Source organism: Camelina sativa, chromosome 14, assembly GCF_030686135.1.
Source record: "Camelina sativa cultivar CO46 ecotype springtype chromosome 14, ASM3068613v1".
Classification (NCBI taxonomy): Eukaryota; Viridiplantae; Streptophyta; class Magnoliopsida; order Brassicales; family Brassicaceae; genus Camelina; species Camelina sativa.
The window spans coordinates 31,551,710-31,578,839 of NC_141893.1; the positions used below are offsets into that span (position 1 = coordinate 31,551,710).

The 27,130-nt window shown below is 35.3% G+C and overlaps 5 protein-coding genes and 1 pseudogene across 14 annotated transcripts; 5 read left to right on the plus strand and 1 right to left on the minus strand.

Annotated features, from left to right (window-relative positions):
- Positions 1 to 566: 566 nt before the first annotated feature.
- Positions 567 to 7,697, plus strand: LOC104744093 (coatomer subunit beta'-2). Of its 6 annotated transcripts, none has more exons than XR_015580466.1 (26): positions 567 to 976; positions 1,422 to 1,442; positions 1,540 to 1,601; positions 1,695 to 1,749; positions 1,895 to 1,931; positions 2,044 to 2,369; positions 2,471 to 2,602; positions 2,694 to 2,842; positions 3,018 to 3,086; positions 3,313 to 3,463; positions 3,558 to 3,623; positions 3,832 to 4,020; positions 4,151 to 4,291; positions 4,434 to 4,508; positions 4,603 to 4,779; positions 4,865 to 4,956; positions 5,041 to 5,157; positions 5,371 to 5,485; positions 5,578 to 5,649; positions 5,872 to 6,068; positions 6,155 to 6,248; positions 6,337 to 6,443; positions 6,564 to 6,693; positions 6,792 to 7,033; positions 7,251 to 7,317; positions 7,452 to 7,697. XR_015580466.1 is itself a non-coding variant. In XM_087485480.1 (26 exons), exons 1-25 carry the CDS (start codon positions 974 to 976, stop codon positions 7,268 to 7,270), a joined length of 2,757 nt encoding a protein of 918 aa, XP_087341606.1. In that variant the 5' UTR covers positions 794 to 973; the 3' UTR covers positions 7,271 to 7,317; positions 7,452 to 7,697. The 6 variants fall into 6 exon arrangements, 3 of the variants coding, with proteins under 3 accessions (XP_087341604.1, XP_087341606.1, XP_087341605.1); XR_015580467.1 differs by having other exon boundaries at positions 794 to 976; positions 6,792 to 7,013; XM_087485480.1 differs by having other exon boundaries at positions 794 to 976; positions 6,792 to 6,951.
- A 250-nt stretch (positions 7,698 to 7,947) lies between these two features.
- Positions 7,948 to 10,128, plus strand: LOC109128896 (uncharacterized). 2 transcript variants are annotated; one of them, XM_087485481.1, is made up of 7 exons: positions 7,948 to 8,090; positions 8,184 to 8,349; positions 8,544 to 8,611; positions 8,874 to 9,026; positions 9,152 to 9,262; positions 9,414 to 9,480; positions 9,636 to 10,128. In XM_087485481.1, the coding sequence occupies exons 2-7, from the start codon at positions 8,226 to 8,228 to the stop codon at positions 9,920 to 9,922; spliced, it is 810 nt and encodes a 269-aa protein (XP_087341607.1). In that variant the 5' UTR covers positions 7,948 to 8,090; positions 8,184 to 8,225; the 3' UTR covers positions 9,923 to 10,128. The 2 variants fall into 2 exon arrangements, with proteins under 2 accessions (XP_087341607.1, XP_087341609.1); XM_087485483.1 differs by having other exon boundaries at positions 7,955 to 8,090; positions 8,168 to 8,349.
- A 278-nt stretch (positions 10,129 to 10,406) lies between these two features.
- LOC104742744 (nuclear pore complex protein NUP50A) lies at positions 10,407 to 13,415 on the plus strand. Its single transcript, XM_010463777.3, has 2 exons — positions 10,407 to 10,911; positions 11,881 to 13,415. The coding sequence occupies exon 2, from the start codon at positions 11,924 to 11,926 to the stop codon at positions 13,223 to 13,225; it is 1,302 nt and encodes a 433-aa protein (XP_010462079.2). The 5' UTR covers positions 10,407 to 10,911; positions 11,881 to 11,923; the 3' UTR covers positions 13,226 to 13,415.
- Positions 13,416 to 16,568: 3,153 nt separating this feature from the next.
- LOC104742745 (beta-D-glucopyranosyl abscisate beta-glucosidase-like) lies at positions 16,569 to 17,981 on the plus strand (annotated as a pseudogene). Its single transcript, XR_015580468.1, has 6 exons — positions 16,569 to 16,657; positions 16,742 to 16,957; positions 17,056 to 17,090; positions 17,191 to 17,293; positions 17,380 to 17,491; positions 17,588 to 17,981. The product of XR_015580468.1 is annotated as a beta-D-glucopyranosyl abscisate beta-glucosidase-like (transcript).
- A 2,162-nt stretch (positions 17,982 to 20,143) lies between these two features.
- LOC104742746 (TSK-associating protein 1-like) lies at positions 20,144 to 24,388 on the plus strand. Of its 3 annotated transcripts, none has more exons than XM_010463780.2 (18): positions 21,628 to 21,685; positions 21,788 to 21,856; positions 21,947 to 21,994; positions 22,075 to 22,137; positions 22,214 to 22,261; positions 22,361 to 22,429; positions 22,518 to 22,565; positions 22,664 to 22,723; positions 22,821 to 22,868; positions 22,945 to 23,007; positions 23,105 to 23,152; positions 23,231 to 23,299; positions 23,378 to 23,425; positions 23,515 to 23,574; positions 23,645 to 23,692; positions 23,780 to 23,821; positions 23,898 to 24,073; positions 24,168 to 24,388. In XM_010463780.2, exons 3-18 carry the CDS (start codon positions 21,964 to 21,966, stop codon positions 24,315 to 24,317), a joined length of 1,071 nt encoding a protein of 356 aa, XP_010462082.2. In that variant the 5' UTR covers positions 21,628 to 21,685; positions 21,788 to 21,856; positions 21,947 to 21,963; the 3' UTR covers positions 24,318 to 24,388. The 3 variants fall into 3 exon arrangements, with proteins under 3 accessions (XP_087341610.1, XP_010462082.2, XP_019091623.2); XM_019236078.2 differs by having other exon boundaries at positions 23,515 to 23,526; XM_087485484.1 differs by lacking the exons at positions 21,947 to 21,994; positions 22,075 to 22,137; positions 22,214 to 22,261; ... (11 more) ...; positions 23,898 to 24,073; positions 24,168 to 24,388 and adding exons at positions 20,144 to 20,461; positions 20,574 to 20,625; positions 20,699 to 20,740; ... (2 more) ...; positions 21,232 to 21,303; positions 21,414 to 21,461 and having other exon boundaries at positions 21,627 to 21,685; positions 21,788 to 21,855.
- Positions 24,328 to 25,998, minus strand: LOC104744094 (uncharacterized). The gene is made up of 2 exons (XM_087486302.1): positions 25,692 to 25,998; positions 24,328 to 25,280 (listed from the first exon to the last, which is right to left on the minus strand). The coding sequence occupies exons 1-2, from the start codon at positions 25,996 to 25,998 to the stop codon at positions 24,328 to 24,330; spliced, it is 1,260 nt and encodes a 419-aa protein (XP_087342428.1).
- Between the last annotated feature and the right edge of the window lie 1,132 nt (positions 25,999 to 27,130).

Below are 27,130 nucleotides of genomic sequence, written 5' to 3' on the forward strand. Positions count from 1 at the left end.
AATTGCTTCTTACTAACTGGTTCTAAAGGTATCATAATATCTTTTTCGACTTCATCACTACCATGAGATATATTACTAGCAATTTCTTGTAAAATTTAAATTTCTATCATTTATCATTTTTACCTATATAATCTAGTAAACAATTGACATTCATCCTATTGCGATAGCCAAGATTATATAAATTAAGAAAATTATTTTAAAATGTGAATGATAACAAAAGTGTCTTATTTTGTAATAGAATTTTTTCAAAATTATGAAAATGAGAAAATCTCTTCATAAATTAATATGTTATTAATTTATCGATAAATTAAAATTCCTATAAATTAATAAAATTTCATGGTCCCAACCTTATTAATTTATAGATGTTTTACTGTAGCTAGAGTCGGAGTTTACTAAAGTTGATGCTCATCTCTCAATAGTCAATAAAAGCAAAAAAATGGAAAATGTTTATTTTTCTTAGTTTAGACTTTAGAGTAACCTTTTGAGCTTCATTGATGATTTAAGAGTAACGTTTTTGGGTCTCAAGCAATTGCTTCAAGACCCAAGGTTTACTATAGTTTTTACATATGAAGCAAAAGTAGCAACAACAATCTGAGAGCTTCGGAAACTATATCTGCTCAGTAGTACGTTGACGCAGTTAGTAAATCGCAAATTGTATAACTTTGCTACACTTCACATTACACAGTTGCCAAGACTAGTGGAAATAGGGCGCAAAGGGAAGAGATTTCATAAGTTTGGGCATAGGTCTTTTAGAAATGGGCTTTTAAAAGGCCCAAAATGCAGTGGCAATTTCGGAAAATTCTCACTCAGTCGTTCTTAAGCAAAATTTTTCTTTTTTCTGATTTCAAGTTATTTTCGTCATCAGACCGAGCGAGCTAAACGTCGTTGGTTCTTCGATCTGCCGATTTGCAGATTTAAGCGATAATACGAGATCCGAAGGCTACACAAGCCTTCCTCCACTTAATCTGTAATCATGGTGAGTATTGCGAATTTTTCTTTTTTTTTGTTTTTGTTTTCCAGATCTCGAGTGAATCTGTTTACGATTTCGATCTCGATTTCGTACATTTTTCTTCTATGGTTAACCGTAATTTGAGTGAGACCTGCTGAATCTCAGATCGTGTGCTTTTCTTCGATTTGTCTAATCTGATTCGAATTTTTTTTATCCCGATGGCGTGAAATCGAGTGTAATCTCTTGACATTTGTTTTGTGGAATTGAATAATGATCATTGGATGTTGCATTTTTGAGAAGATCTGGAGTTGTTTTGGGGTTTATGCTATGAGCTGTTCTGTATATTTTTTTTGGGTTAAAGTTCCTTATGAATGATTTTGGTAAAATTTGTTGTTTAGAGTGTTTTAAATTTTATCCTCTTATTAGTTTTGTTGAGTACTGACTACTGTTTTCTTTCTTTTGGTTGAATCAGCCTCTCAGACTCGAGATCAAGGTATTGTTTCGATTTCCATATAGGTTTTGATTTCGTATTCACTCTGGTTTTTTTTTTTATCCCGTTGTGTTGATAATTTTTGTTTTTATTGCATCAGAGAAAATTAGCTCAAAGGTCCGAGAGAGTAAAATCTGTGGATCTGCATCCTACAGAACCATGGTAATTTCTAGCTTTGATTGCGATCACTTACTTAGTTTTGTACCTTTATTTTTTTCTGCTACTAACGAGAATGGGGAAAACATTGTCTCGCAGGATTCTTGCAAGTTTGTATTCTGGAACCTTGTGTATTTGGAACTACCAGACACAGGTGGGTGAATAATTTTGATTTTCTTTATCTGTTTCCTTATATACGTGTACTACAGGGAACAATATGTGAAATGGAATGACCAAAGGTTTCGCAGTGTGTTTTAATGATTATTGGAATTTCGTCTAATTTGTGTCTTGCTTGATAGGTGATGGCGAAATCCTTTGAGGTGACCGAATTACCAGGTATACAGCTTGCTTTCTTTTTGCGTCTTTAGTCATAATGTTTTTATTGTTGTATGTACTTAGTAATTGTGTTTAGTTTGTTAATTATTCGGATTTCTGTATGACTTTGCAGTTCGATCGGCCAAGTTTATAGCGCGAAAGCAATGGGTTGTGGCAGGAGCTGATGATATGTATATCCGTGTATACAACTACAATACCATGGACAAGGTTAAAGTGTTTGAGGCTCATTCAGACTACATTAGGTGTGTGGCTGTTCATCCGACCCTTCCATATGTGCTGTCATCTTCTGATGATATGCTCATAAAGCTTTGGGACTGGGAAAAGGGTTGGGCTTGCACTCAGATATTCGAGGGACACTCGCACTATGTGATGCAAGTCACATTTAATCCAAAAGACACCAACACTTTTGCCAGTGCATCACTTGATCGTACCATAAAGGTACTGAAATGGTCTAACCTTGGAACTTGAGTATGGTTTAGCCCGCTTAGGGTTCTGAAAGTGATTGCTCATTCTATGCTTACATGCATGTTCATCTTCAGATTTGGAATCTTGGTTCCCCAGACCCAAATTTTACATTGGATGCCCATCAGAAAGGAGTCAATTGTGTAGATTATTTCACCGGTGGTGATAAGCCCTATTTAATTACCGGCTCTGATGATCACACTGCTAAGGTCTGCATCTGTATAATACTCTTTAGATGATACATTTCTACTGGACAGTACGTGCTTTCAGTTTATTTACTAGTTATATTTCGGGAATCAGGTCTGGGACTATCAAACAAAAAGTTGTGTCCAGACCCTGGAAGGGCACACACACAATGTATCTGCAGTATGTTTCCATCCAGAGCTTCCAATTATAATCACTGGTTCTGAAGATGGCACCGTTCGTATTTGGCATGCAACTACATACAGGTATTATAATATTAACAGTTTTTTGTTGGAGATATTATATGTAAATGCTTCTTGTATGCCTTTGCTAAACCATCTTCTCCTGGGCTTAATTCTTGTTCAGTTTTTTTACCATTACCAATATCTTCTATCATTCCATCTGTAATCCCAATTTCCTAATGTCTAACTTTTCTTGCAGGCTAGAGAACACTTTGAATTACGGCCTCGAGAGAGTTTGGGCAATTGGTTATATTAAAAGTTCACGCCGGTGAGTTATTGGATTTTGGCTCCCTCCTCTTTTTAATAATTCGATGCTTGTCAGAACTGTTATCCAGGAGTAGATGTTCTGTCTCAGTTGATATTGAACACCATTCATTGAACTTTGAGGATTTGTGAAAATTAGGATTCTTAGACTTGTTAGAATCGATGTTGAGAGCTCTACCACATTGAATTATCTTTAGAGACCTCACCTTGTCCACACTTTCGTTTCACAGGGTTGTAATTGGATATGATGAAGGAACTATCATGGTTAAACTTGGACGAGAAATTCCTGTTGCTAGCATGGACAATACCGGAAAAATCATATGGGCTAAGCATAATGAAATTCAAACTGCAAACATCAAAAGTATTGGTGCAGATTACGAGGTACAAGCCATATTTGCAACTCTTATACTGTGGCATAGGATTATCTATGTGTTTATTTTCTTGCCTGATGGTATGTTTTTGTTCTCTATCTTAGGTTACTGATGGAGAGAGGTTGCCCTTGAGTGTTAAAGAGTTGGGGACCTGTGATCTTTATCCGCAAGTGAGTGTTACTAGTTACTACAGTACTCGGTCCAATGATTTTATGATGTTTTGGCTTATTATATAGTTCATTTGGGCAAAACATTTTCTGCATAGCTGGTATGATTGGCAAGTGCCTCTAAGTTGTGGGTATCACTAAGCTGTGTCTTCAGAATATATATCTACTCTCAGTTGATCTGTCTCTCATATGTGGGTACTTTGACTCTCAGAGCTTGAAGCACAACCCTAATGGGAGGTTCGTCGTGGTCTGTGGTGACGGGGAGTATATTATCTACACGGCTTTGGCTTGGAGAAATAGGTCATTTGGTTCTGGACTGGAATTCGTTTGGTCGTCGGAGGGGGAGTGTGCAGTTAGAGAAAGCTCATCAAAGATTAAATTATTTAGCAAAAATTTCCAGGTTCGTAAACCTCCTTCTGTCTGATCTAAGCCGTTCTGTTAAAGCATGTCTCTATTGTCGTTGGACGTATTATTTCTGTCACGGAGATAGCTATATTTGCATCTGGCTCATTCAGAAAATACATTTTCAGGAAAAGAGGAGTATCCGCCCTACTTTTTCAGCTGAGAAGATCTTTGGAGGAACCTTGTTAGCTATGTGTTCAAGTGATTTCATCTGCTTTTATGATTGGGCTGAATGTAGGCTGATTCAACGTATTGACGTCACTGTAAAGGTACTCCAATTAACTTGTCTCAGTTTGTTGTAGGAAGTTTACTTCAAGACATATTTGGAATAGTGGCAACTAATATCATTACCTTCAGTTGTCCTCGTTCGTTTCTTCTCTAATTCATAGTGTTGCCACATAACGTCTGCAGAATCTATATTGGGCTGACAGTGGTGATTTGGTAGCCATTGCTAGTGACACATCATTCTACATCTTGAAATACAACGTGAGAATTCTTTCCAACAAACACTCTTATGCTGTGAATTTCTATATGTGATTATAAATTGTCCAAGTGCTTACATGGTGATCCTGTTATACAGCGCGACCTAGTTTCCTCACATTTTGATAGCGGAAGACCTACTGAGGAAGAAGGTGTTGAGGATGCTTTTGAGGTTCTCCATGAAAATGATGAGCGTGTTAGGACGGGTATATGGGTTGGTGACTGTTTCATTTATAACAACTCTTCCTGGAAGCTTAACTACTGTGTTGGAGGCGAGGTATTGTGCATATATGTTTTGTTGCTCGGATTTGGAAGTTGTTATCAACTAGAATCTAAGGATGGTTGTTACATCCTAATACTAGGTAACCACAATGTATCATTTGGACCGCCCAATGTATTTGTTGGGATATCTTGCAAGTCAAAGTCGGGTGTTCTTGGTAGACAAAGAATTCAAGTAAGTGCCTAGATTTGTGTGTATATTTAATTCAGATTGTTCTAGAAGTGTCTGATGTCTGTTCCCCTACTTTTGTGGATGCAGTGTTATAGGATACACCTTGCTACTAAGCCTGATTGAGTACAAGACTCTTGTGATGCGGGGTGATTTAGACAAAGCCAATGAAATCTTACCGACAATTCCTAAAGATCAGCATAACAGGTATTTGATAACTTAGTATCTAAACTTATGCGTGCTTGTGATTCATTCTTTATCGCACTTATTTCTTGTTATGTGATGTCTTAGGTAAGATTTCAAATAGCGGAAATATGCTGTGCATCTTACTCTAATGTATAACATAGTTGCACCCTATCAGTGGGTGTTTTCGTTGACAGATTCTCTTTATTTATTTTCGGATTATTTTCCTCTTGTTAGTGTTGCTCATTTCTTGGAGTCACGGGGAATGATTGAAGATGCTCTGGAAATTGCAACAGATCCTGACTACAGATTTGAGTTGGCCATACAACTGGGTAGACTTGAAATTGCACAGGTGATATATTTGTTGTGATTAACATACTTTTTTACTTCTTGTATAGTGGCAATATTTAAACGTGTTTTTTTCCCTTAAATTTATACCTGTAGGAAATCGCCGTAGAAGTACAGAGTGAATCTAAGTGGAAGCAATTAGGAGAATTAGCCATGTCCTCTGGAAAGGTATTTATTTATCTTTGCATTTCGTCCTAATGTTTTGCAGTGATAAGAGAGACAAAAATACGTGTCCAGTAAATGATATATCATTTGATTTACATTATGATTCTGAGGTTTCATTCAGAAATGTGGGAGCAACAAGAAAAATATATGTTTCTCGTCTCCTGGATTCGTCTCTGGTGTGGGGATTTCCAACTAACTCTTTGCGTTTGTATGTCATCATGACAGCTGCAAATGGCAGAGGAATGCATGAAGTATGCGATGGATTTGAGTGGTTTGTTACTGCTTTATTCTTCTCTGGGAGATGCTGAAGGTGTGACAAAACTTGCAACACTTGCTAAAGAACAAGGGAAGAACAATGTCGCCTTTCTTTGTCTATTCATGCTTGGTAAACTGGAAGATTGTTTGCAGTTATTGGTGGAGAGGTAATACATTAGCAGTCACTTGGGAGTTTGAAAAATTAAATTCATACACCTTTAGTTATTTGTGTGACAATCTTTTCTTTCTCCAGCAACCGGATACCAGAAGCTGCTCTGATGGCACGATCATATCTTCCAAGCAAAGTTTCGGAGATAGTAGCTCTTTGGAGGAAAGATCTCAGCAAGGTTCGTTTCAAATCTTTCTAGTTTTTAGTGTATTGTGGTCAAGTCAAGGAGACATTGTGGGCTTAAGTTGCCTTGCACTTGAATACAGGTTAATTCGAAAGCAGCAGAATCTTTGGCTGATCCTGAGGAGTACCCAAATCTCTTTGAAGATTGGCAAGTTGCTCTTTCTGTCGAAGGTAGAGCTGTAGAGACAAGGTAAAATATCTTTTGCTTACGTGTGCTTTTCTCCTACCGCATCCTTGCAAGGCTTACTCCAAATCATATAGATTGCGAGACTCTAAGACGTCTCTTAAATCGTCTGTTCTTCATTTACAGGGGAGTTTACACAGGTGCAGAAAATTATCCTAGCCATGCTGATAAATCTTCCATGACCCTCGTGGAAGCCTTCAGAAACTTGCAAGTTGAGGAAGAGGAATCACTTGAAAATGGAGATATCGAACACGAGGTGACCCATTTTTTTTCCAATTTACTGACTGATTTACATATACTGTTAGTTATCCTTCGTATTTTAGTAAGCAACAACTGCTTTTTTTTTCTTATCAGGAGGTAGTAGCAGAAGAAAATGGAAATGAACAAGGGAATGAGGAGGATGTAGAGGAGCATCATGAAGAAAAAGAAGCAGAAGGAGAAGAAGGAATTGTTGATGGAGACTCAACGGATGGAGCTGTACTTGTTAACGGAAGTGAGGCTGACGAAGAGTGGGGTACGAATAATGAAGGAAACCCATCAGCCTAATAGCAAGTCGGTCAAGGCCAATGTTGAAAAGTCTGAAAATTTTGTCTCTGGTGATTAATTTGATTCCTCGAAATGCCGCCTTCTAAAATCTTTTTTCCGTTGATTGTGTGTCTGGTTTTTTAAGTCATTGCATTTCATAGCAACCCTTAGGAACATAACACCAATGTCTACTTCATCTTCTTATAAGCTTACAATGCCTTGGGAGTTATTGGTTATTTGATGCTGTTTTCACTTATGTGGATCGTTTGGTTTCTTTTGTTTTTGCAGTGCTTACACCGCGTCAGTAGAGTTTACAGTTTATGGGAATGGCGATTGTTCCAGGAACAGTGGAGAGGTGAGAGAACTTTCATTCTTTTTCCTTTTCTTAACTGAGGATTCAAAGACCAAATCCGAGCAGCCTGGAAACACATTTTGATACCATTTTGTAATAAAAGTAAGAATTTCTTAAGAAAATTAAAATCCGAGCAGGACTCAGTTCTTTGCTGGAGGATTTAGATGAAAAGAGAGAGGCTGGTGAGTTAAAAGGAGGTGTGGTTGTTCCTTTTTGTGTCTTTGCACTCATAGCGAAATTTATTATCATATGGTTTTGTTTTGTTTTTACAAATACTACTTGGATTTCATCCGATTGTTTTTTTTTTTTAATCCTTTTATCTGGCCTGTAACATGATTTGTTTAATTTTTATGGTTGCATATGTAATTCTTTTGAAGCTTTAATCTTTCTTTTAGATATCGTGAAAAAATTATTTATTTTCAATTTGTACCAACAATTGAATTTTTGAACATAGGAATGTGTATGATTCCTTGAATTTGGTCGAGGATGATGCCTAATAAAAAAGTCCCAAGTTTGTAAGACAGACGTGGACTATAGAAAGAAAACTACTTTTTTAAGATAACTAAATAAGAATTATATGTAATTTAGTATTTTTTTTTCACTAAACCTCATTTTAGTGAAAAGTATAGCAAAGTCAACACAAATGTCGAATAAAAAGTAAAATATCGAGAGATGCATATATCTTCGATGTTCTTCATTTCTATTAAACCTCTACAGCCTCTCTCTATTCGTCTCTGACCACTTCACTTCGGCGTCTCTGCTACTGATCCTTCTCGGTAAGTCCTTCCCATTTTCATTTCCTCGCAAACCTTTAAAACCGCCGTTGAGCCAATCGTTTCATTCTGATTCATAGCCCTTCGCGTTTACAGAAGAAGCGTATACATACTGCTAGGGTTTAGGGTTGATTAATAATGGCGGGTTGGCAGAGGAATCTACAGATTGTTGCTCGTCAAGTTGGTAGAAGAGTGAAGAACTGTCACATTTCTACGGCCAATTACTCCTCGACACGGAATTTGGAATCCCCTTCCTCACAAGGTGGTGAAACATTTTACCATTTGCAGCTTTTGGAGTTTTGACCATTTGGGTTTAGAAAATTGTTAAATCATTTCCGAATCTATTGTGTTCTTATTGGATCTTTCAAATGGCAAGGTGTTATCTTTAGTATTGTGTTTGTGTGTTTGAGTTTAGTGGGTGATGATTAATTTTTCGATTTTTTGCTGGTGAACTAGGTTATTTGCAGAGTCTCTTGAGACCAACCTATTCCCCAAGACCACTGTATTATCACCTACAACAACTGGTAATGCTTCTGAATCGATGTTTCTTATTGAGACTGGATCTTCTTGTTTCCTCTTTGAGAAATTTGCTTATGTAATTTGTTAGTGGGTGGGATAGGGGAAGTGAGATATGTGCTAGTGGGATGACTACATGTGTTACCTATGTGAATTTAGGCGAAAAGACTCTTCCTTTTTGGGAACCATGCATCTGTAGAGAACTTAGGGGGGCTGTACTTTTGGGTATGCTGCTTCATTCTTTTCTGATCTCAAGTTATATGTTTTCAGGGAATTTCTACCTCAAGACAATTGCAGGCGGGTGAAGAGCCTGTATCATCACCTTTGTCGTCTCCAGCTCTGTTGGGTAGTGGAAAGGAAGAAGAGCAGAAGATTATCCCAAAGCGTCAGAAAGTTCAGGCTGTCCTCAAGTCCATAAAGCAGGTCTGTTCTCTAACTCCTACAACAGTGTTACTTTTCAGATGATCTGCTCCATTTCATTTAATATGTTTACATCTTGATCTTGTTATATGCGCTATATATAATGTGCCTAACCTTGCTTGTTTCAGAGTCCTAAGAAGGTCAACCTGGTTGCAGCATTAGTCCGTGGCATGCGTGTTGAAGATGCTTTGATCTTATTGCAGGTCACGGTCAAACGGGCTTCACAAACTGTGTACCGGGTAATCTCTGAAATTCGAGTTTAAAAACAGATCACTTTTGGAGTGTCTGGTCTACTATCCTCTCCAGGCATTTGATACATTTCCTCTTCTAGTGACACTTCTTGTTCTCTTAATACACTGCTTCAAGGAGTTAAATTCATTTATACTGCAGGTTATACACGCTGCCCGGGCAAATGCTACTCATAACCATGGACTAGATCCTGCTCGTCTCCTTGTTGGTATGTACTACTGATATTGGATCTATGACGTACTTGTTTTGTATTAAAGAACAGAACAGGATATGCCAGAGAGTTTGCCGATTTGTTACTTTAAAGAAGGAAATATGCTATGCAAAAACGATGTATTTCATCTAAGCTTTTGATATGTGATGCAGCGGAAGCGTTTGTTGGGAAGGGACTATTTGGGAAGAAGGTAGCTTACCATGCAAAAGGAAGAAGCGGGATTATATCAGTACCCCGGTGTCGCCTAACAGTCATAGTTAGAGAGACGACTGCAGAGGAAGAAGCTGAGATTGCAAGGCTCAAAGTTCACAATTTTAAGAAGAAAACCAAACGGCAGAGACAGCTTGTACCTTTCGAGCTCATCGAGACAACTCCAATCTGGAACCGCAGAGGTACAAAAGCCAATTATCGGTCCTCAGAGTTGGTACCGTCTCAGTAGTATCGTTGTTCCGGCAACTATAACCAGAGCTTCTCTTTTATGATACTTTCTGTTTGTTTTGGTTTTAATATTGCTTGCATTCACTAAACATGTTGCTAGAGAGGAACCAAAGCTCACTTAAACAGAGCTGTCCCCGCTTTGTTTTTTTTCTTGGGAGTCTCTTAATTGTTGTTTTTGTGGAAACAAAGTTAAATTCTCTTTTCCCAGTCTTTGCAAGTAGTTTGTTCGTTGATCAGAGCAACACTTTAACCAAATGAGCTCACAAACCGAATTACGTTCCAACAGATGACTTATGCCATTGAGAGGGAACACAGTTTGTTTTTCCCATCGACAATAACGCCCAAGACCTCAACTTCTCGGAACCCCTAGTTGGATTGCATGCTACCAAGAGATAAAACGAAGACACGAGGGACTCAATATTCACACAGTTCAATAGTCTTTGGAACTAATAAATCAGGATATTTTAAGAAGCTACTCTTACATTGCAGATCAGAGTATGAATTCACAAACAGAAAGATATCTAGTATGATAAAGATTCACAAGAAAAAGAATTTTATCTATTTTAAAGTTGTGCCAATATTTGAAATTATATTATTTTTATATTTGGATAGAAAATTTTTAAGTAATACTTGGAATTTTTGAACATAGGAGTATGTATAATTGAATATGTTTTTCTCCGAATTTGATCGAGGATGATGTCTAATAAAAAAAATTAATGTTTAAGTTTCAGTATAAATTATTTGAATTAAAGAAAACTATAATCTTTTAATTATAACAAAATAAAATTATATGTACTAAAAAAAAGAAACTATATAATAAAGTCGTAGAAATGTCGATTAAAATATATAAAAAATATTGAGAGAGAGAGAAAGATACATATTTCGATTTGGGTTTTTCTTCTTCTTCTTCTTCTATTAAACCTCTCTTTAAGCTTTGTCTTCGTCTCTGACCACTTCGCTCCGGCGTCTCTGCTACTGCTCACTTTCGCGGTAAGTCTCTTCCTATTATTCTCCTCGCCGGTCATTGTCTTCGTATCTTTGGGTTATCTTCATCCTCGGAAATGTTTTTTTTTTCCCTTTCTTGTCAAAGGTTTAGCTGCTTTGATTTTAGGGTTTTGTGATCCTGGTTGTTTCTTGTGGAAAATAGTTATGGGCCATTTCTTCATTTTTGTTCTTGATAAGTTTGTCTTGATGAATTAGGTCTTATTTGGTGATTTAACTCGTATTTGTCCGATTTGGGTTTCCTTGTGCGGCGTTTCTTTGATTACTCGATTCGCTGAGATTGTTGAAGACTAGCATGAATTTGAATTTGAGTTTGAAATGTAAACCTTTCAATTTGATGCTTATATCGGATTTAGGTTTCAAGTTGTCTGTGGTTCCTCTTACATCTAGGGTTTTGATTGTTTTGGTTCTGCTGAATCCTCAGTGCATTTGGTTCAATTGATGCAACTGTACCAGTGCTTGGTTCCTTTTGTGCAACCCCTTTGTTTGAATCTTATGCATAGATTGAGAATACTAGATCCACTGATGTTGATTTTATTTTCATTGCTTGTATGTCTCCAAGTCTCTTTAATTCAAGTCTTACATCTAAGTTTAGCTCTACCTCTTCTGTTCCCTATTTGGAAGTGTTAATTAGCTGTGTTCTGTGCATGCATTTTAAGGCTTTATTTGTGTAAAGGTTACACTTTTATGCGCTATTATTGTCTTTCGTCATTCTGCTTTTGTAGTTTTTGATTTTCCAATTGCAGTGTCATGTTTGAGCTTTTGTGCTTTTAGATTTGGCATTGTTTGTGCTCTGTGGTTGCTAAGTTATTGGGTGTGTTTGAGTCTTTCTCATGTGTTTAGCGTTGAAAGGATGCTTTGGATTGTAATATTTTTTTCTCTGTATTCAAAGATTGGATTTGGTTATCTGTCTTTTATCATCTCTGAGGAAACTTTTCTTGCATGTTTTTGTTGTAGGTATTCTATAAGTGTGTTTTGTTATTCTCTCAAAACATTTCAAATGGGGGACTCAGAAAATGTTCAGCAACCATCAAAGAAGAGAGGTGCTTTGAAGCAGTTATCTCGTGACAACCCTGGTCTTGATGATGAGGACGATTCAGCTGAATTTGAGACTGGAACTTTCAAGAAGGCAAGTGATGAGGTATTGGCAAGTAGAAGAATTGTCCGAATTAAGCGTAAGGAGCCATCTGCTACGCCAGCTGCAGCACCCAATCCATTTGCTGGAATTCAGTTGGTCCCTACTACTGTACCTGCTTCAACTCCTCTGGTAACAGATGCACCTCTGGCCGAGTCAAAATTGACTCCAGCCGAGCCAGTGGTTGAGGATAATCAAAAGGAAATTGATATTGAGGAGGGTGATGAAGTGGACAGTAAGAAGGTTGATGTCAAAGATGCTGCTGGGGAAGACACTGAAAAGACTAAAGATGAGGATGGTAAGCGTGCTGATGACCAAGTTGCTGAGGCTGATGTAGCTCAGACCGTCTCATGTGTCACAAACGTTAGCAACAACGCGGTTGAAGGAACAGATCAAACTGAAGATCCTCTTGAGAAGGATTTAGGAGGTGTTCAGGCTGAGAAAAAAGAAAAAGAGGGCAACGGAATCGAAGAAGCAGATAAGAACGGCGGCACTTTCAGTTCATTCCACCAGCATTCAAGTAACAAAAACGCATTCACCGGACTTGCCAGTACAGAGGCTTCTGGTTCATCGTTCTCATTTGGTTCGGTTTCTCTGGATGGTTCAACTGGTACTGGGTCTCTCTTTGGCTTTGGCCTTCCAAGCAGCAATACCTCTTCTCTATTTGGTACAACTGGATCTTCCATTATCAAAAAGAGCGAAGGTACTGGGTTTCCACCAAAGCAAGAGGTTTCCACAGAAACAGGAGAAGAGAATGAGAAAGTTGCCTTCTCTGCTGACTCGATTATGTTTGAATATCTTGATGGAGGATGGAAAGAGCGTGGGAAAGGAGAACTCAAGGTAAACGTCTCCAGTAATGGTGGTAAAGCAAGATTAGTTATGAGAGCTAAAGGAAACTACAGATTGATCTTGAACGCGAGTCTGTACCCAGAAATGAAACTTGCAAGTATGGATAAAAAAGGAATCACATTCGCTTGTGTGAATAGTGTAAGCGAAGGCAAAGAAGGTCTCTCTACATTTGCACTGAAGTTCAAAGACCCGACAATCGTGGAAGAGTTTCGTGTAGCCATTGAAAATCATAAAGACAGTAAACCAGTGGAGAAAGCAGAAGAAGCAGTTCTGCCTCTGAAGACACCTGAGAACTCTCCAACAGCTACAGATGCTTGAAGAAAAGGTAAAAAGAAAAAAAAAATATGTAGAAACACTTCTCTATTGTCGTGTGTCTTGTCTTGTTACTTTTAATTAGTTGAATTTTGAGGCAGAGGAAAACTAAATATTTGGAGAAGTTTGTTGCTTTTGTTTTTCCACAGTTGTTGAGACTTTTTAGTTACATGTTTAAGGAACCTATATGACTTAAGCCTGCCTCCTTGATCTCTTTTATATGTTCCATATGAATGTGACTGGACCAGACAGGTTTCGAATTGGTCCTGACATTTTAAGGGTTTAAGATTTTATTCTTGAAACTGTTGTTCAACCTTGTGATCAATTCGTCGGATTTGTCAAGCTGGTTCTATAAAATATCTGTTTAAAATTGATTTGTAGATTCTCATAAAGTTAAAATCAATGCCACCTAGAGCCAAATCGGTTGACTCGGTGCAAATGGCATTAGCCGTTGAAGACCAAACAAGTTGTCACAACCTTGACAAAGGTGGGCTAGGAGCCTAGGATATCTATCATCTTCGAAGAGGGATCTACCAAACCAACCCGAAAGCTAATAAAATAAAATAAAATTTGGTTGTAGCTTTCAGCTACATGCTTAGAGAGCCACTACATAACACTTCAAGCATCCAATGCAGGCTTGAGAAACAAGGCCTGTAGCTTAGAGCTTATTGAAAAAACACACTAATAGAAGCAAGACTGATACGAAACAATTTCTGTGATAGTTTCAAACGTCAACAATTGCAACTATCCGCAAAGGTGTAAACATAGTGTTTACGGGTAATAACCGAGAACCAATTGATAACTAAATGAATGTTATTGCTGGCTGAAAATATAGTTGGTTGTTTTTTCAATATATAGTTTTCTCTTTTTTTTTTTGTTCTTTTGTGTGTGCAAACTATAGTTTTTGCTATAAAAAAAGTCTATTATCTATTCAGAGAAAAGGAAATCCAAGAAGTCCCCATGCCTCGTGTAAGAGTCACTGTGACAGAAGATCAATATAGTAGAAAAATATTATCTCCAAAAGCATCTCTTGGGTTTGCTCGAAGCCTTATAGTAATTACGTAAAAATTTGAACTATAATCGTAACATTATATTGAATATATTATATATATATATATAATTAATTTTTTTGAACACGCATAAATGTTATTGTAGCGACGATAAAGTGAACGTAATGGTTCGGCTTTTGTTTCATCCATTTCCAAAACAATCTGATCCGTCATCAAAAAGAATCGGGAAAATGGTATTCTGAATTCCTCAAGGCGGGATACAATCCAGTGAATGAGATCCAAGAATTCAAATCTTGAATCCTATCTCGACAAGTAATGTAGCTGCAAGACAGCAAGAGTCTTTGTTCTTTAGGATCAATATCAGTTTGCGTGTGTCAATGGACCGTGTTTGTCGTTTTTGTCTAGTGTTAGCAAGATTTGTGAGTTGCATGTTCAAGTTATCGTATTAATAAAATGTTACTTATAATTGTTTACAACAATATAGTAGAGTTTTGAGAGAAGATGGAATCATCAATTATGAGTTTTTTTTTTTTTTTTTTTGGTGAATATGAGTTAGTGATAACTGATAAGTGTCTAATATTAGTTTTTGCTATGAGAAGTTGAGAACTCTAAAAAACAATCAACAAAACATTCGCAACTATTACTAAGTCCCCATGTCTCGTGTAAGAGTCATTGTGACATTTTGATAAGGACCAAAATTTATTCCATTCAGGATATTTTTTTTTTGACATGGACACATCTTTTGTTCCACATCAAAATATTTAAGCTACATCCTTTAAGAAAAATATGTAAACTAAGAAATATATCATGTAAGAAAAAGAGATAATGATTAATGAGTGACTAGATTGCCCTTGTAACTAAAAATAAAGGTGAGTTCTGTTGTTTGAGCACGTTTGTTCACTCTTCTCCTCTGGTGGTTAACAATTAACTAACGAATAATTTGGTCACATTTTACTTATTTCACAACGGTTGTTTTACCTGCTTTTCTCGGACAATTTTTTTTTAAAACATTATTATCACCCTTAAATTCTTAAAAGTTATTTTTTCCATTATTGAAAAAAAAAAACAACGATTCCAGATCATCTAGAAAATTAATAAATATTTCTGACGCAATACGAAAGCCAATAAAGAAGTGTTATAATGCTTTTGAGTTTCATACATTTATTTAGGACTGAATAGAGATTTAACACAGTTGATACTTATGATACATATGTTTTTTTTCTTTCAATTAATAACGCAGTTGATACTTACGTTGCATTATGATTGACTGATAACTTAAATCCGGAGTTTTGTGGTAGCTAGGTAGTTGAGTACTTTTGTTTAAAGAAAATGACTAGAGTTTCGTAGGATATAAATATATAGATAAGGACATTACAATTTACAATTTTATTTTATATATAATTAAATTTTATATGTGTCAAACTAATTTTTGTTTCTACTATTTATTATGTCATCTCTCTTATGAAGATGGTGACATTAAAACTACGGTTTATAGATTGGTATCAATTACCACCTGGAATGTAGTACCTCAAAATTAAGGTTAAATGAAAATTATATATTAAATTTAAGACATAATGAATATAGAGAATTGTTTATCTATTTTTAATATACTGCAAGAAATTCTTAATTAAGTTGCATTATAGTTTTGGTCTTTATTATTGATTATTCTAGAACTAGAAATTTGAATTTTGTGGTATAAATATAAATTTTGCAATCGAAAATTTGGTACATGTATAGATTGAGTTTTGATAAAGTAAATAGACATATATATGTAGTAAGAAAACAAGCTATAATTCAAACAAATAACTTTATAAGTCTCAAGTATTTTTACTGATTGAATGCATGCGACAACAAACAAAAAACTAAACTATATAGCTCAATTATTAAGATTTTTTTAATTCCTTTTAAATGAAATATCCCCTTTTATGTTTGGAATATTTCTTTTCTTACTTAAATGAATAAAACAAAAAACGTTACTTGCAAATTACAACCAGCAAATATTTTTTCAAATGAGTCCGACGTGAAAGCGGTTCAAACCCAGTTTCCTTATTAGAGAAACTTGCCCATCTAGAGACTGTTACAAACAAACAAGTCATTTATGTCATTCATTCTATACTAGTAATACAGTATTAGTAATTAATACTTATATATAAGTAAGCTCGGATGATTTAAATATAATGCTAATGAATTTGCAAATGATTCATTTATATTTTGTTACAAAAAATATCGCATAAACGTTTCGTGCGATTAAAATAAAATTACAAAAGTAAGTACGTAACTATTTAAGCTAATCTATAACAATAAGTACTTATCAATTACTGTATTTGTTTGCACTTGGAAAGAATTATATTAAAAAGGGTTTCGAACTCCGTGACCTTGAGGCTTCTGGAGGTTCCATTGACCAAGTGCTTGATTTCATCTTGGGATGGTAAAAATGTTTTTGAAAAAATGTGAACAAATAATGCTTACGATTTTACTCTTTATAATTTATTGTATTATTATTTTGAATCAGGCATTTGGCTCCAACAACTTATGGAGATTATCCACAATCGATGAAAGATCGTGTTGGTTATAGGCTACCAAAGTTCACCGAAGCGGAGAAGAAGCTACTCAAGGGTTCTACAGATTATGTAGGAATGAATTATTATACTTCAGTGTTTGCAGTTGATATTAAACCAGATTCTAAGAGCCCAAGTTGGACCGACTGATTCTCTTGTTGATTGGGATAGTAAGTTTTCGAAATCACTAGTCTTAATTAATTATCTTTATATCATTTTTTTTTCTAATAATATTGTGTTATTAATGTACGTTGTTTTTACTAACCAGGCAAGACTGTGGATGGAACCAAAATTGGTAGCAAGGTAATGGAATATATATATATATATATATATATATATATATTTGGTTTACTTTTTCTCATAATACATAAATAATTTACTGTATTTGTTTTCTGTTGATTAGCCGTTTGGTGGTAAGCTGGATGTGTATTCAAAAGGTTTAAGATCTCTTTTGAAGTATATTAAGGACAATTATGACGATCCAGAGACTATGATCACAGAAAATGGTTAGTAAAAAAATGGTCAAAACTCGTTTCATCAAATATCAACTTTGTTTTAGTTTATATAAAAAAATGAATGTTTGGGTTTTAAGGATACGGAGATGATCTTGGAGATAAGCATGATGATGTAGAATTTGGGACACAAGATCACAACAGGAAATATTATCTCCAAAGGCATCTATTCAGTATGAACCAAGCCATTTGGTAAGTAACAAATTCATATTAAACCGGAAAACTAATCATTACATTATATTAAATAATAATTAAAGTGATTAACATGGACTGTTTTTTTTTTTGTAGCGAGGATAAAGTGAACGTTATTGGATATTTCGTGTGGTCGTTGATGGACAACTTTGAGTGGCAAGATGGGTACACGGCGAGGTTCGGGCTATACTACGTCGATTTCAAGAACAATTTGACCCGTCACCAAAAAGTTTGCGGCAAGTGGTATTCCGATTTCCTCAAGCCGGGATTTCCGACCTCAAAGCTCAGGGAAGAACTCTAGAACAAGAATCCTAACCGTGAATCCTATCCGGACAAAATAATTGAGTGCGAGGGTCTTTTTAAAATGTTCTTGAGGGATCATATCGGTTTGTGTATTTTATGGATCGTGTTTTATCGTTCCTATCTTCCTATGCTAGCAAGACTTGTGAGTTGTTCAAGTTTTCTCGTAATAAAATGTTGGTTACAACAATGGTGTCCTCTTCTTCTAACTTTGTGTTCATTTAATATTTTTAATCTGCGAGAATTGTTTTAACGAAAAGAATGAATAAAATATCGATCTCAACCACCAAGTATCAACACTCATTCAATATTATATTACTTTCAAGCACTATAAATCATATGAACTTACAATATAATTTATAGTTGACAGAAAAAAGTACATTACTTGTTTCTTTCATCAACTACTATATTGCACCGTTTTGTATAACAAAAGAATGAAAGTGTTGTATTATTAATTGTACTCTTGTACTTATTTTTTGGAGTTTGGACAGATTCTGAATAGCTTATAGTTATACAGTAGTACTTACTGTTTCAGCCTTTGTATTCATGCAAAGCTTGATGTTGCAACACCCTTTATATGATTCAGTACTCATTCAGATGATCCAAAAGAAAAAAAAGTTTGAATCCGAGATCATACATCTACAATATTTTCACAAACCACTAAACTATAGTATATTTTAATCGTGCTTAAATAATTCTATTTACTATTAATAATATTCTTCGATTTCACAAAATAAGGCAATCACAAAAATAGTGTAAATATGACTTTTTCTTTTAAGACTAGTGGAGAACTCAATTATTATATGTACCATATATACACTTATATAGGAAACTGAACAATTTATTTCTTATATTTAAATCATCATGTTTGACAATGATTATGAGGCAGGACTACTTAATAGGAGACGATATACACAAATATTAGAAGGATTAGGATTACTTTATGTTTGTCAAAGGAAATATGCTTTGGATATTGTCATTGAGTGTGGACTGACTGGTTGTTGTCCTTATGATACTCCGTTGGAACAGAATCATAATCTTGCTCGCGACAATGGTCCCTTGTTTGATAATCCTTCTCGTTATTGCCGCTTAGTAGGACGCCTTGTTTACTTATCCGTTACTCGGCCAGACTTGAGCTACGCTGTTCATCTCCTAGCTCAGTTCCTTGCTAAACCGCGTGAACGACATTGGACAGCTGCGGTTCGTGTTGTCAAATACCTTAAGGGTACTCTTGGTCAGGGTATTTTCCTCAGCTCCGATAAGGATCTTCATGTCAATGCTTATTGTGATGCAGCTTACTCGACTTGTCCGCTCACTAGGCGTTCTATCACTGGCTATGTTGTTCTTTTGGGAGATTCTCCGGTATCATGGAAAACTAAGAAACATAAGACTGTCTCACGTTCTTCTACTCAAGCTGAATACAGAGCGATGTCTTTCACCTACTCGGAGATTCAGTGGCTAATGGAATTGCTACCTGTGTTTGACATTGTTCATAAGGAACCTGTTTCTTTCTACTGTGACAATGAATCAGCCATCAAGATTTTGAAGAATCCGGTTTTTCACGAACGCACAAAGCACATCAAGAATGACTGCCATATCATCCGTGACGCATTTCAGTCTAGTGAGCTTACTCTAGTGTCTGTCTCCACTAAAGAACAGGTGGCCGACTTCTTGACGAAGGCATTGGGACGAATTCAATTCATTTATCTACTTGGCAAGATGGGAGTTCGGGATATCTACTCGCCATCTTGAGGGGGAGTAATAAGAGACGATATACACAAATATTAGGAGGATTATGATTACTAATATTTGGTAGATTTGATCTTATCTCTTTTCTTAAGACTCAAGCAATTGCTAGCCTATATATTGTACTCTTTACAATTGATATTAATACAAGAAAACATTCAAAGCAATTCTCTACTTTGACACTACTTTATTCGTAGACATGCTCCAAGTTATGTTATGATTTCAGGAATAACAGTAAAATAGATGATCATTGAGAAAATGTTTTAGTTTATGCGCGTTAACTGTCTCATGATGAGCATTCATGTACCAGAATGTGTATCTATAAATCACATGATTGAAACGACTGTTTATACCGGTATTATATTTGTGTGCTCTTGAAAGTGACGACACACGGGAGCCATGCATTTAAACTCTTTCCATCATTTTGTTTTACTATATATTTCTAACTTTAAGATTTTTTCTTTATTATAACTGTAAAAAGAACAACTAATCTATACTGTATTTATTTTGTACTTAATTAAGAATACTGTTTTTTTAGCTTATATCTGTTTCATTTTTATTTTTTTTTTTGTCTTTATAATCATATCTAGTTAAACGAAACTGAATGTCACATTTAGTCGGATGAAATGTCACATTTAGTCGGATGAAATAATACTAATTACATTTCACATCTTATTAAATTAGCTAACACACAATGAGTTATCTAAAAGAGTCACGAGAAAGAAAAAAAATGAAACCCACGTTTGAGTTAGTTACAACGGTTTTATGTTAAAAACGTTTCCACAGCCATGTGATGCATCTTCAAGCTTAAAGACTGTGTATCTCGTTCTTGTAATGGAAACCTCGGCCATGAAAACGATTTTCTTGGTTCTGAGTTTGTCTTTGTGTCTTTTTCTTTCAAGCTTGCATGAGGGTTCTTGTCAGGTAAACACAAACAATAAAAAGAATGGGAACATGTCTTTTTATTTATTTATTCAACCAATAACAAAGGCAGAATTAATTTAATAATTTGCTATGCATCTTGGTACCTTTTCAGGATGATGGTAGTGGTTTGAGTACTTTGGATCTAATCGAACGTGATTATCAAGGTAAGAAAATATTTCTTTCTATTTATTTGTTTTCTTGGATTATTTTTTTGAGTTTGTTTTTTTTTACTTGTAGATAGTGTCAATGCTCTTCAAGGCAAGAAAGATGAAGATCAGTGTAAGATTGTCCTCTATATCACTTTCTTGTTTCTTTTCTCGATTCTATTTTTCTTGTGAGTTGTGACAGCTTCTATGTTTGTGTTCATGTGTGTCTTCAGCTGCAAAGATACAGAGTGAAAACCAGAAGAACAATACAGTGACTGATAAGAACACTATTTCCCTGTCTTTATCAGATGAATCTAAGGTTAGGGTTTAGCTTGTGTTGTCTCTTTAGGTTTAGATTTGGGTTCTGATGAGTGAATCTGCCTCAAAAAATTTTTGCAAAGTTGTTTATATTCTAAGAATAAGGTGACGTTTAGTCTATGTTATGCCTGTTTTAAGGTTGGATCTAGTAGTGATGAAAATGTTAAACGTTGGAGCCTGTTGGATCAAATTGAACTTGAATTCGAAGGTATAACTCAAGATCTTGATCTCTCTTAGTGATTGTGTTTATGGTTTGAAACAAGAAATGCCTTTTAAAGATAAAAAGTCAATCTTGATTCATTTCAGCTCATCTCAATAGTCTTAACCAAGCTGGATCTAATGGTGTCAAAGCTGAATCTAAGGATGATGAAGAATTATGTAAGATAATTTTTTTCTTAATTTCTGAACATTTTTATGAACGTTTTGTTTCTTCTAGAGTTCTTTCTTTTGATGAGGTAGTTGTTATGTCATATGTGTCTTTTTTTCAGCTGCTCAGAGTCAGAAGATGCTGGAAGAAATCGAACGCGAATTTGAAGGTATACTCTGGTTTCTAGGAACTTTACTTATAATTTTTTTTTGTTAACTTGTGTTCTTTTGCTTCTCCTGATGAAGAACAAGGTAAAGACTCTTTCTCTTGACTCCCATTTTATCCTTATCATAGTATAGTTAACTGAAACAGGTTTTTGTATCACTTGGTACAGCTGCAAAGAGACACAGTTTGTTAGAAGAGATCGAACGTGAGTTTGAAGCACGTTCGAAGGTATATTACTTAACATACCTGTCTTAAATAGTTCCTATGTAATGAGATATAATCTTGAATCTAAGAGCTTGCTTTATCTTCTGTTTCATCTTTTTACCTTAGCCGCTACAAAAGAGCTTGAACAACTAAAGGTTAATGACTTCACCGGGGATAAAAATGACGAAGAAAAATGTAATGCACCACTTCCCTCCTCAGATTTCTCTATTCCATTAGTCTCTATTTTAAGTACTTTCTGTGAATTGTTTTGTGTCTTTGTTATAGCTGCAAAGAGAAAGAGTATGCTTGAAGCTATTGAACGCGAGTTTGAAGGTATCTTGAGATACCATTATGTTTCAATATGTACTGAGAAGAATGCATAAATCTTAATGAATAATGAATAATACTTGCAGCTGCTATGGAAGGCATTGAAGAACTAAAGGTTTCAGATTCCAACAGAGATGATGAAGAACAATGTAAAGTCTTATATGATCACTTTTGGTTTTCCCTGATCCATATAACTTCTGAAGCTTCTTCTCTGTCTCGTTACAGCTGCAAAGAGACTAAGTGTGCTTCAAGAGATGGAACAGGAATTTGAAGGTACTTTACTTACCTTACCAATAACTCTCTTAAAACTGGTTTTATGATTCATCAAGAAAACTGTTGTATGAATCTGTTTATGTGTTATGTTTCTATTAGCTGCTACAAAAGGTCTTGAACAACTAAAGGTTAGTGATTCAACCAAGGAAAATGGCGACAAAGAACAAGGTATAATAAGTTGTCAACAATTCTTTATCTGATTTATTTTCCTGTATACAGTTTTCTAAATCAGTTTGATCTTACTGTCATACAACAGCTACAAAGAGACAAAGTATGCTAGATGAGATAGAACGAGAGTTCCAAGGTATCATCTACATAAATTTATTTACTGGTTTATTAGTTCATATCTCATCTCTGACTATTATCTGAGAGTATTAATGTATCTTAATTTATCACTTGCAGCTGCTACAGATAGCCTTAAGCAACTTCATGTTGATGATTCTACTGAAGACAAAGAAAAATGTATGACAATCTTCTTCTTTGCATTTGCTACTTGTTCAATATTATATATTCGCCCTCTACTGTTATCTGAGACAGGTTTTGAATGTATTTGTTGCAGCTGCAAAGACGCAAAGTATGCTAGAAGAGATTGAACGTGAATTTGAAGGTTATCTTTAATATCAAATACAGTAGAACCAAACATGGAGGATAGTGTTTTAAGCAAGGTTATCTTTATCTTGCAGCTGCAACAAAAGATCTTAACCATCTACATGATTTCATGGAAGGCAATGCTGATGATGAACATTGTAAATATCTTTCTTTCTTCTGCGGTAAAAGGACAATTTTTTTTTTTATTTTTCTTAAGGTATTCTAAGACTATGTTTCTCTATTTTCTTATCACAGCTGCTAAGAGAAACAAAATGTTGGAAGATATCGAACGCGAATTTGAAGGTATCTATCCTCACTTACCATTTATCTCATTTTCTTCTAGTTTCTAACCTAAGATTCAATCATATTTTATTCTTGTAGCTGCCACAAAAGGTCTTGAACAACTAAAGGCTAATGATTTCACTGAAGGCAGTAATGATGAAGAACAATGTAAGAAAAAAATATTATAGTGATTCAGTTTCTTAACCACAGTATTCTCAGAACAGAGTTACTTATCTCTTGTTACAGCTGCAAAGAGACAGAGTATGCCTGAAGAGATCGAACGCGAGTTTGAAGGTATCAGAATATCAGTATATATCTGTCTATTAAGCTCATTCATATGCTTCAGCGGAGATCATCAACTTGTTTAAATCGTTTACTTGCAGCTGCTATTGGAGGTCTCAAACAGATTCAAGTTGATAATTCCAGAAACATTGAAGAAGAATGTAAACTCTCTAATCCCTTTTCTTATCTTTACAATATTCTCATGCAAATTTTGAAACTTTTTGGTTTCAGCTACTAAGAGAAAGGTAATGTTGGAAGAGATAGACCGTGAATTTGAAGGTACATAGTTCAAGATTATATCAATGATCTCTCCTAAGTAAAGAAATTATGAGTTAAAAATCTGATTCCACCTTCTTTGTTCTGCAGAAGCACACAGTGGTATTAGTGCACATTATGCTAAAGAAGACCGTAAGAAAAAAAAAAGCCAAGAAACTTTAACTATTTCTGTTTCACTCATTGTCTAATACAGTTCTTGTTCTCACAGCTGCAAAGAAACAGAGTGGCTCTGTTACACCAGAGGTTCTTGGACTTGGACACTCAGGTGTTTGTGGCTGTTTTCAAATAGACAATGATGGTTTGAAACAAGACGAAGATACTTCGATCGTTATACCAACAAAATATAGCATAGAAGAGATCCTCTCTGAAGAATATACAATCAAGGTTTTTGTTTCAGACTTTTTCTTGAGCAACAAGAAAAGGATCACAATCATAAATATCATAACTCTATAACTCCTATCTTTTCATGATTTTGTAGGGAACAGATACTTCTAGTCAGAGCCGTGCGAAGGTTCAGAAGTATGAGAAGCCAACCAAAAAAAAATGCCTTGGTTTAAATAAAATAAAAACGTCTACAAAAATTAACCACTTCTGTCTCATAATAAAACTAATTAAAAAAACGAACTAAAACAAAAGTACTAATTCTTGAACATTTGTTTTCCCTTTTTCTCCACGAAATCGTGAACCAAGCTTTCGAAATCAACATCTCTAACCAATTCTCTTTCGATGGATAAAATAGCTAAGTCACTCAATCTTTCTTGAGACATACTCGAACGAAGATATGATTTGATCAACTTCAGCTTTGAAAAACTCCTTTCAGCAGTTGCAACCGAAACTGGGATCGTCAACAATATTCGATAAGCGATGCACGTGTTTGGATAACAATCTTCAACTCTGTTCAAAAAGTCTAATACTTCAATAGGCCTTTTAATCTCTTTTGGTAACGCTTCTCTTAGAACTTTAAGTTCATAGAAAAGATCATTACCAACAATATCTGACTGATTTTCGTGAGTTAGATTATCTTCAAGATTAGCACAAGAAACCATCAAACTATCATCACTCGCTGATTGCAATTTTTCCAAATCAAACACAAAACCGAATATTTGTTCGTACCTCTGAAATTGCTCAAATTTGGTCTCAAGTGAGTAGAGAGCTTGATCCATGATTTGGATGAAGTAGTCAATCCTAAAGCTCTCCTCAGGTGATAATGTCACACTTCCCTCGACATTCTCTGATTCTTCACCATAATGTCTTTTTCTTCTAATCACCCGCTTTGCTTTTCTAGGAAATACAAGATCAATCTCCAAAGATTCTGCAATTTCTTTAGCTTCTACTTTTGCTTTCTCAAAGCCTGACTCTCTATATTTTTTAAAATGAGAAACCAGCCCCTTCAGTTGAGAAATAGCTACATCAATGTTCATGTTTTCTGACTGCAAACTCTTGCTCACAATGTTAACAACAGATAAAAGATTATACCAAATAACCATGGAAACTAAGAACTCAAAACTTCCAATTCCATGTGTTTCACTTATTGCAAGACATTCAGCTTCGCTCTGCTCTTTCGGGTCATCACTATTTTCAGCAATGTACACTAACGCATTCATGATTTTAGGAGCCTGAAACCGTATTGCCTTAACACTTTCCACATGGCTCTCCCAGCGAGTGTGTGATAAAGCCTTAAATGTAAGGCTATCCACGTGATCTTCAAATATTTTCCACCGCTTAACTGAACATGAAAAGAAGTTATAAGTACACTGAATAATCCCAAAAAATGAGATTGCCTTTGGAGAAATGGTTGCCATATCACAAAGTGCAAGATTCAAACTGTGACAACTACATGGTGTATAAAACGCCCTGGGATTTATATCAAGAAATCTTTTTTGTACTCCCTTATGCTTTCCCTTCATATTAGAGCCATTTTCATAACCCTGTCCCCTCACATCATCAATTTTTAAATCAAAAGCAGCCAAAACAGCTTGAAACTTAAGAAAAAGTCTTTCACCATATGTATCATCAACTTTTAAGAACGTTAAAAAATATTCTTCGATCCTCGTTGAAGTTGTTGAAACATCTACACATCGAATGATGACAGTCATTTGTTCATGATGACTAATATCTGGAGTGCAGTCAAGAATCACAGAGAAGTACTTTGCACTTTGAATTTTTTTGACAATCAGACCTTTGATCTCATTGGCTAACAAAGCTATTAACTCATTCTGAATTCTGTTGCTGAGATAATGATTACGAGATACACCCTCTTTATATCTTCTTAGATGCTCAATCATCACAGGATTAAAATCAGCAATCATCTCTATAAAACTTAAAAAATTCCCACAACCTTCTTTTCCAATTTTCTCGTTGCTTCCCCGAAACGCTAAATTTTGTTTAGCAAGCGTTTTCACCACAATAATAATCCTAAGCAACACTTGTCTCCAATGAATTTTCTCTTTGTTGAGTTCATATTGAGCATATTTGTCAATGATCTGATTCTTTTGCAGCCTGAGATCTAGTTCAGCCCACTGTTTCATACACAAAATGTGTTCACGACTAGATTCATGTTCTTTGAGCCTTCTCATAACATTCCTCCAATCACTAAAGCCCGTAGATGCCAATTGACTATTGTCACTGTGATTGAACAATTTACAACAAAAACAAAAGATCTTGTTCAAAGACTTAGAGTAAACTAGCCAACGTCGATCTTTTTTTGTTCCATCACCCATCTCTCTTGTATAATGCAAATGTGAAAAATGTCTCTTAAGACTATCTTTGGGAAAATTATGATCAAGTGGCAGTCTTTTTGATGGACCTTGTACAACCATAAAATCCCTCCACTCATTCCATCCCTTTTTGATGTTTTCCCAATTTCCAGGATCATATATGTCAAAAAATCCACAAGACTCCCTCAGATTATCACTCTTCTGATGTTCATTCTTATTCACATCATCTTCTTCATTCACTGCATTGACATCTTCTAGTTCAACACTTGCTTCTTCTCTTTGATACTCATTTATATTCTCATCCACTCCATTATCTCCAAGAACCACATGTTCTGTATCATTATTTTCTACAAATCCATCAGAAGTTGCAAGTTTTTTGAAGTACCTGAATAAAGCGTTCTCTTGAGATTTTGCTTGGTCATCTTTCATTTTTCTCTTTTTTCTGTTATCAGCTCCACAAGGTTGATCTTTTTTCTTTGAAGACATTGCTATGCAGACTGCAGTAAAGAAAAAGCTTACAATGATTACGCTGCAATTTTATAAAAGACATTTAACCAAAGCAACAAAGTAAAATATAAAACATTGAAGAAAAAAATTTGTTACTGTGTTACCTTAGAATCATGAGATGATGAAGCTTTAACAACGAAAGAGAAAAGAGCTATCAAAACTGAATTGTAAGTTTGTAACCCTAGACTTATTTGGCTAGTTGTTTGTTAATTAAGGG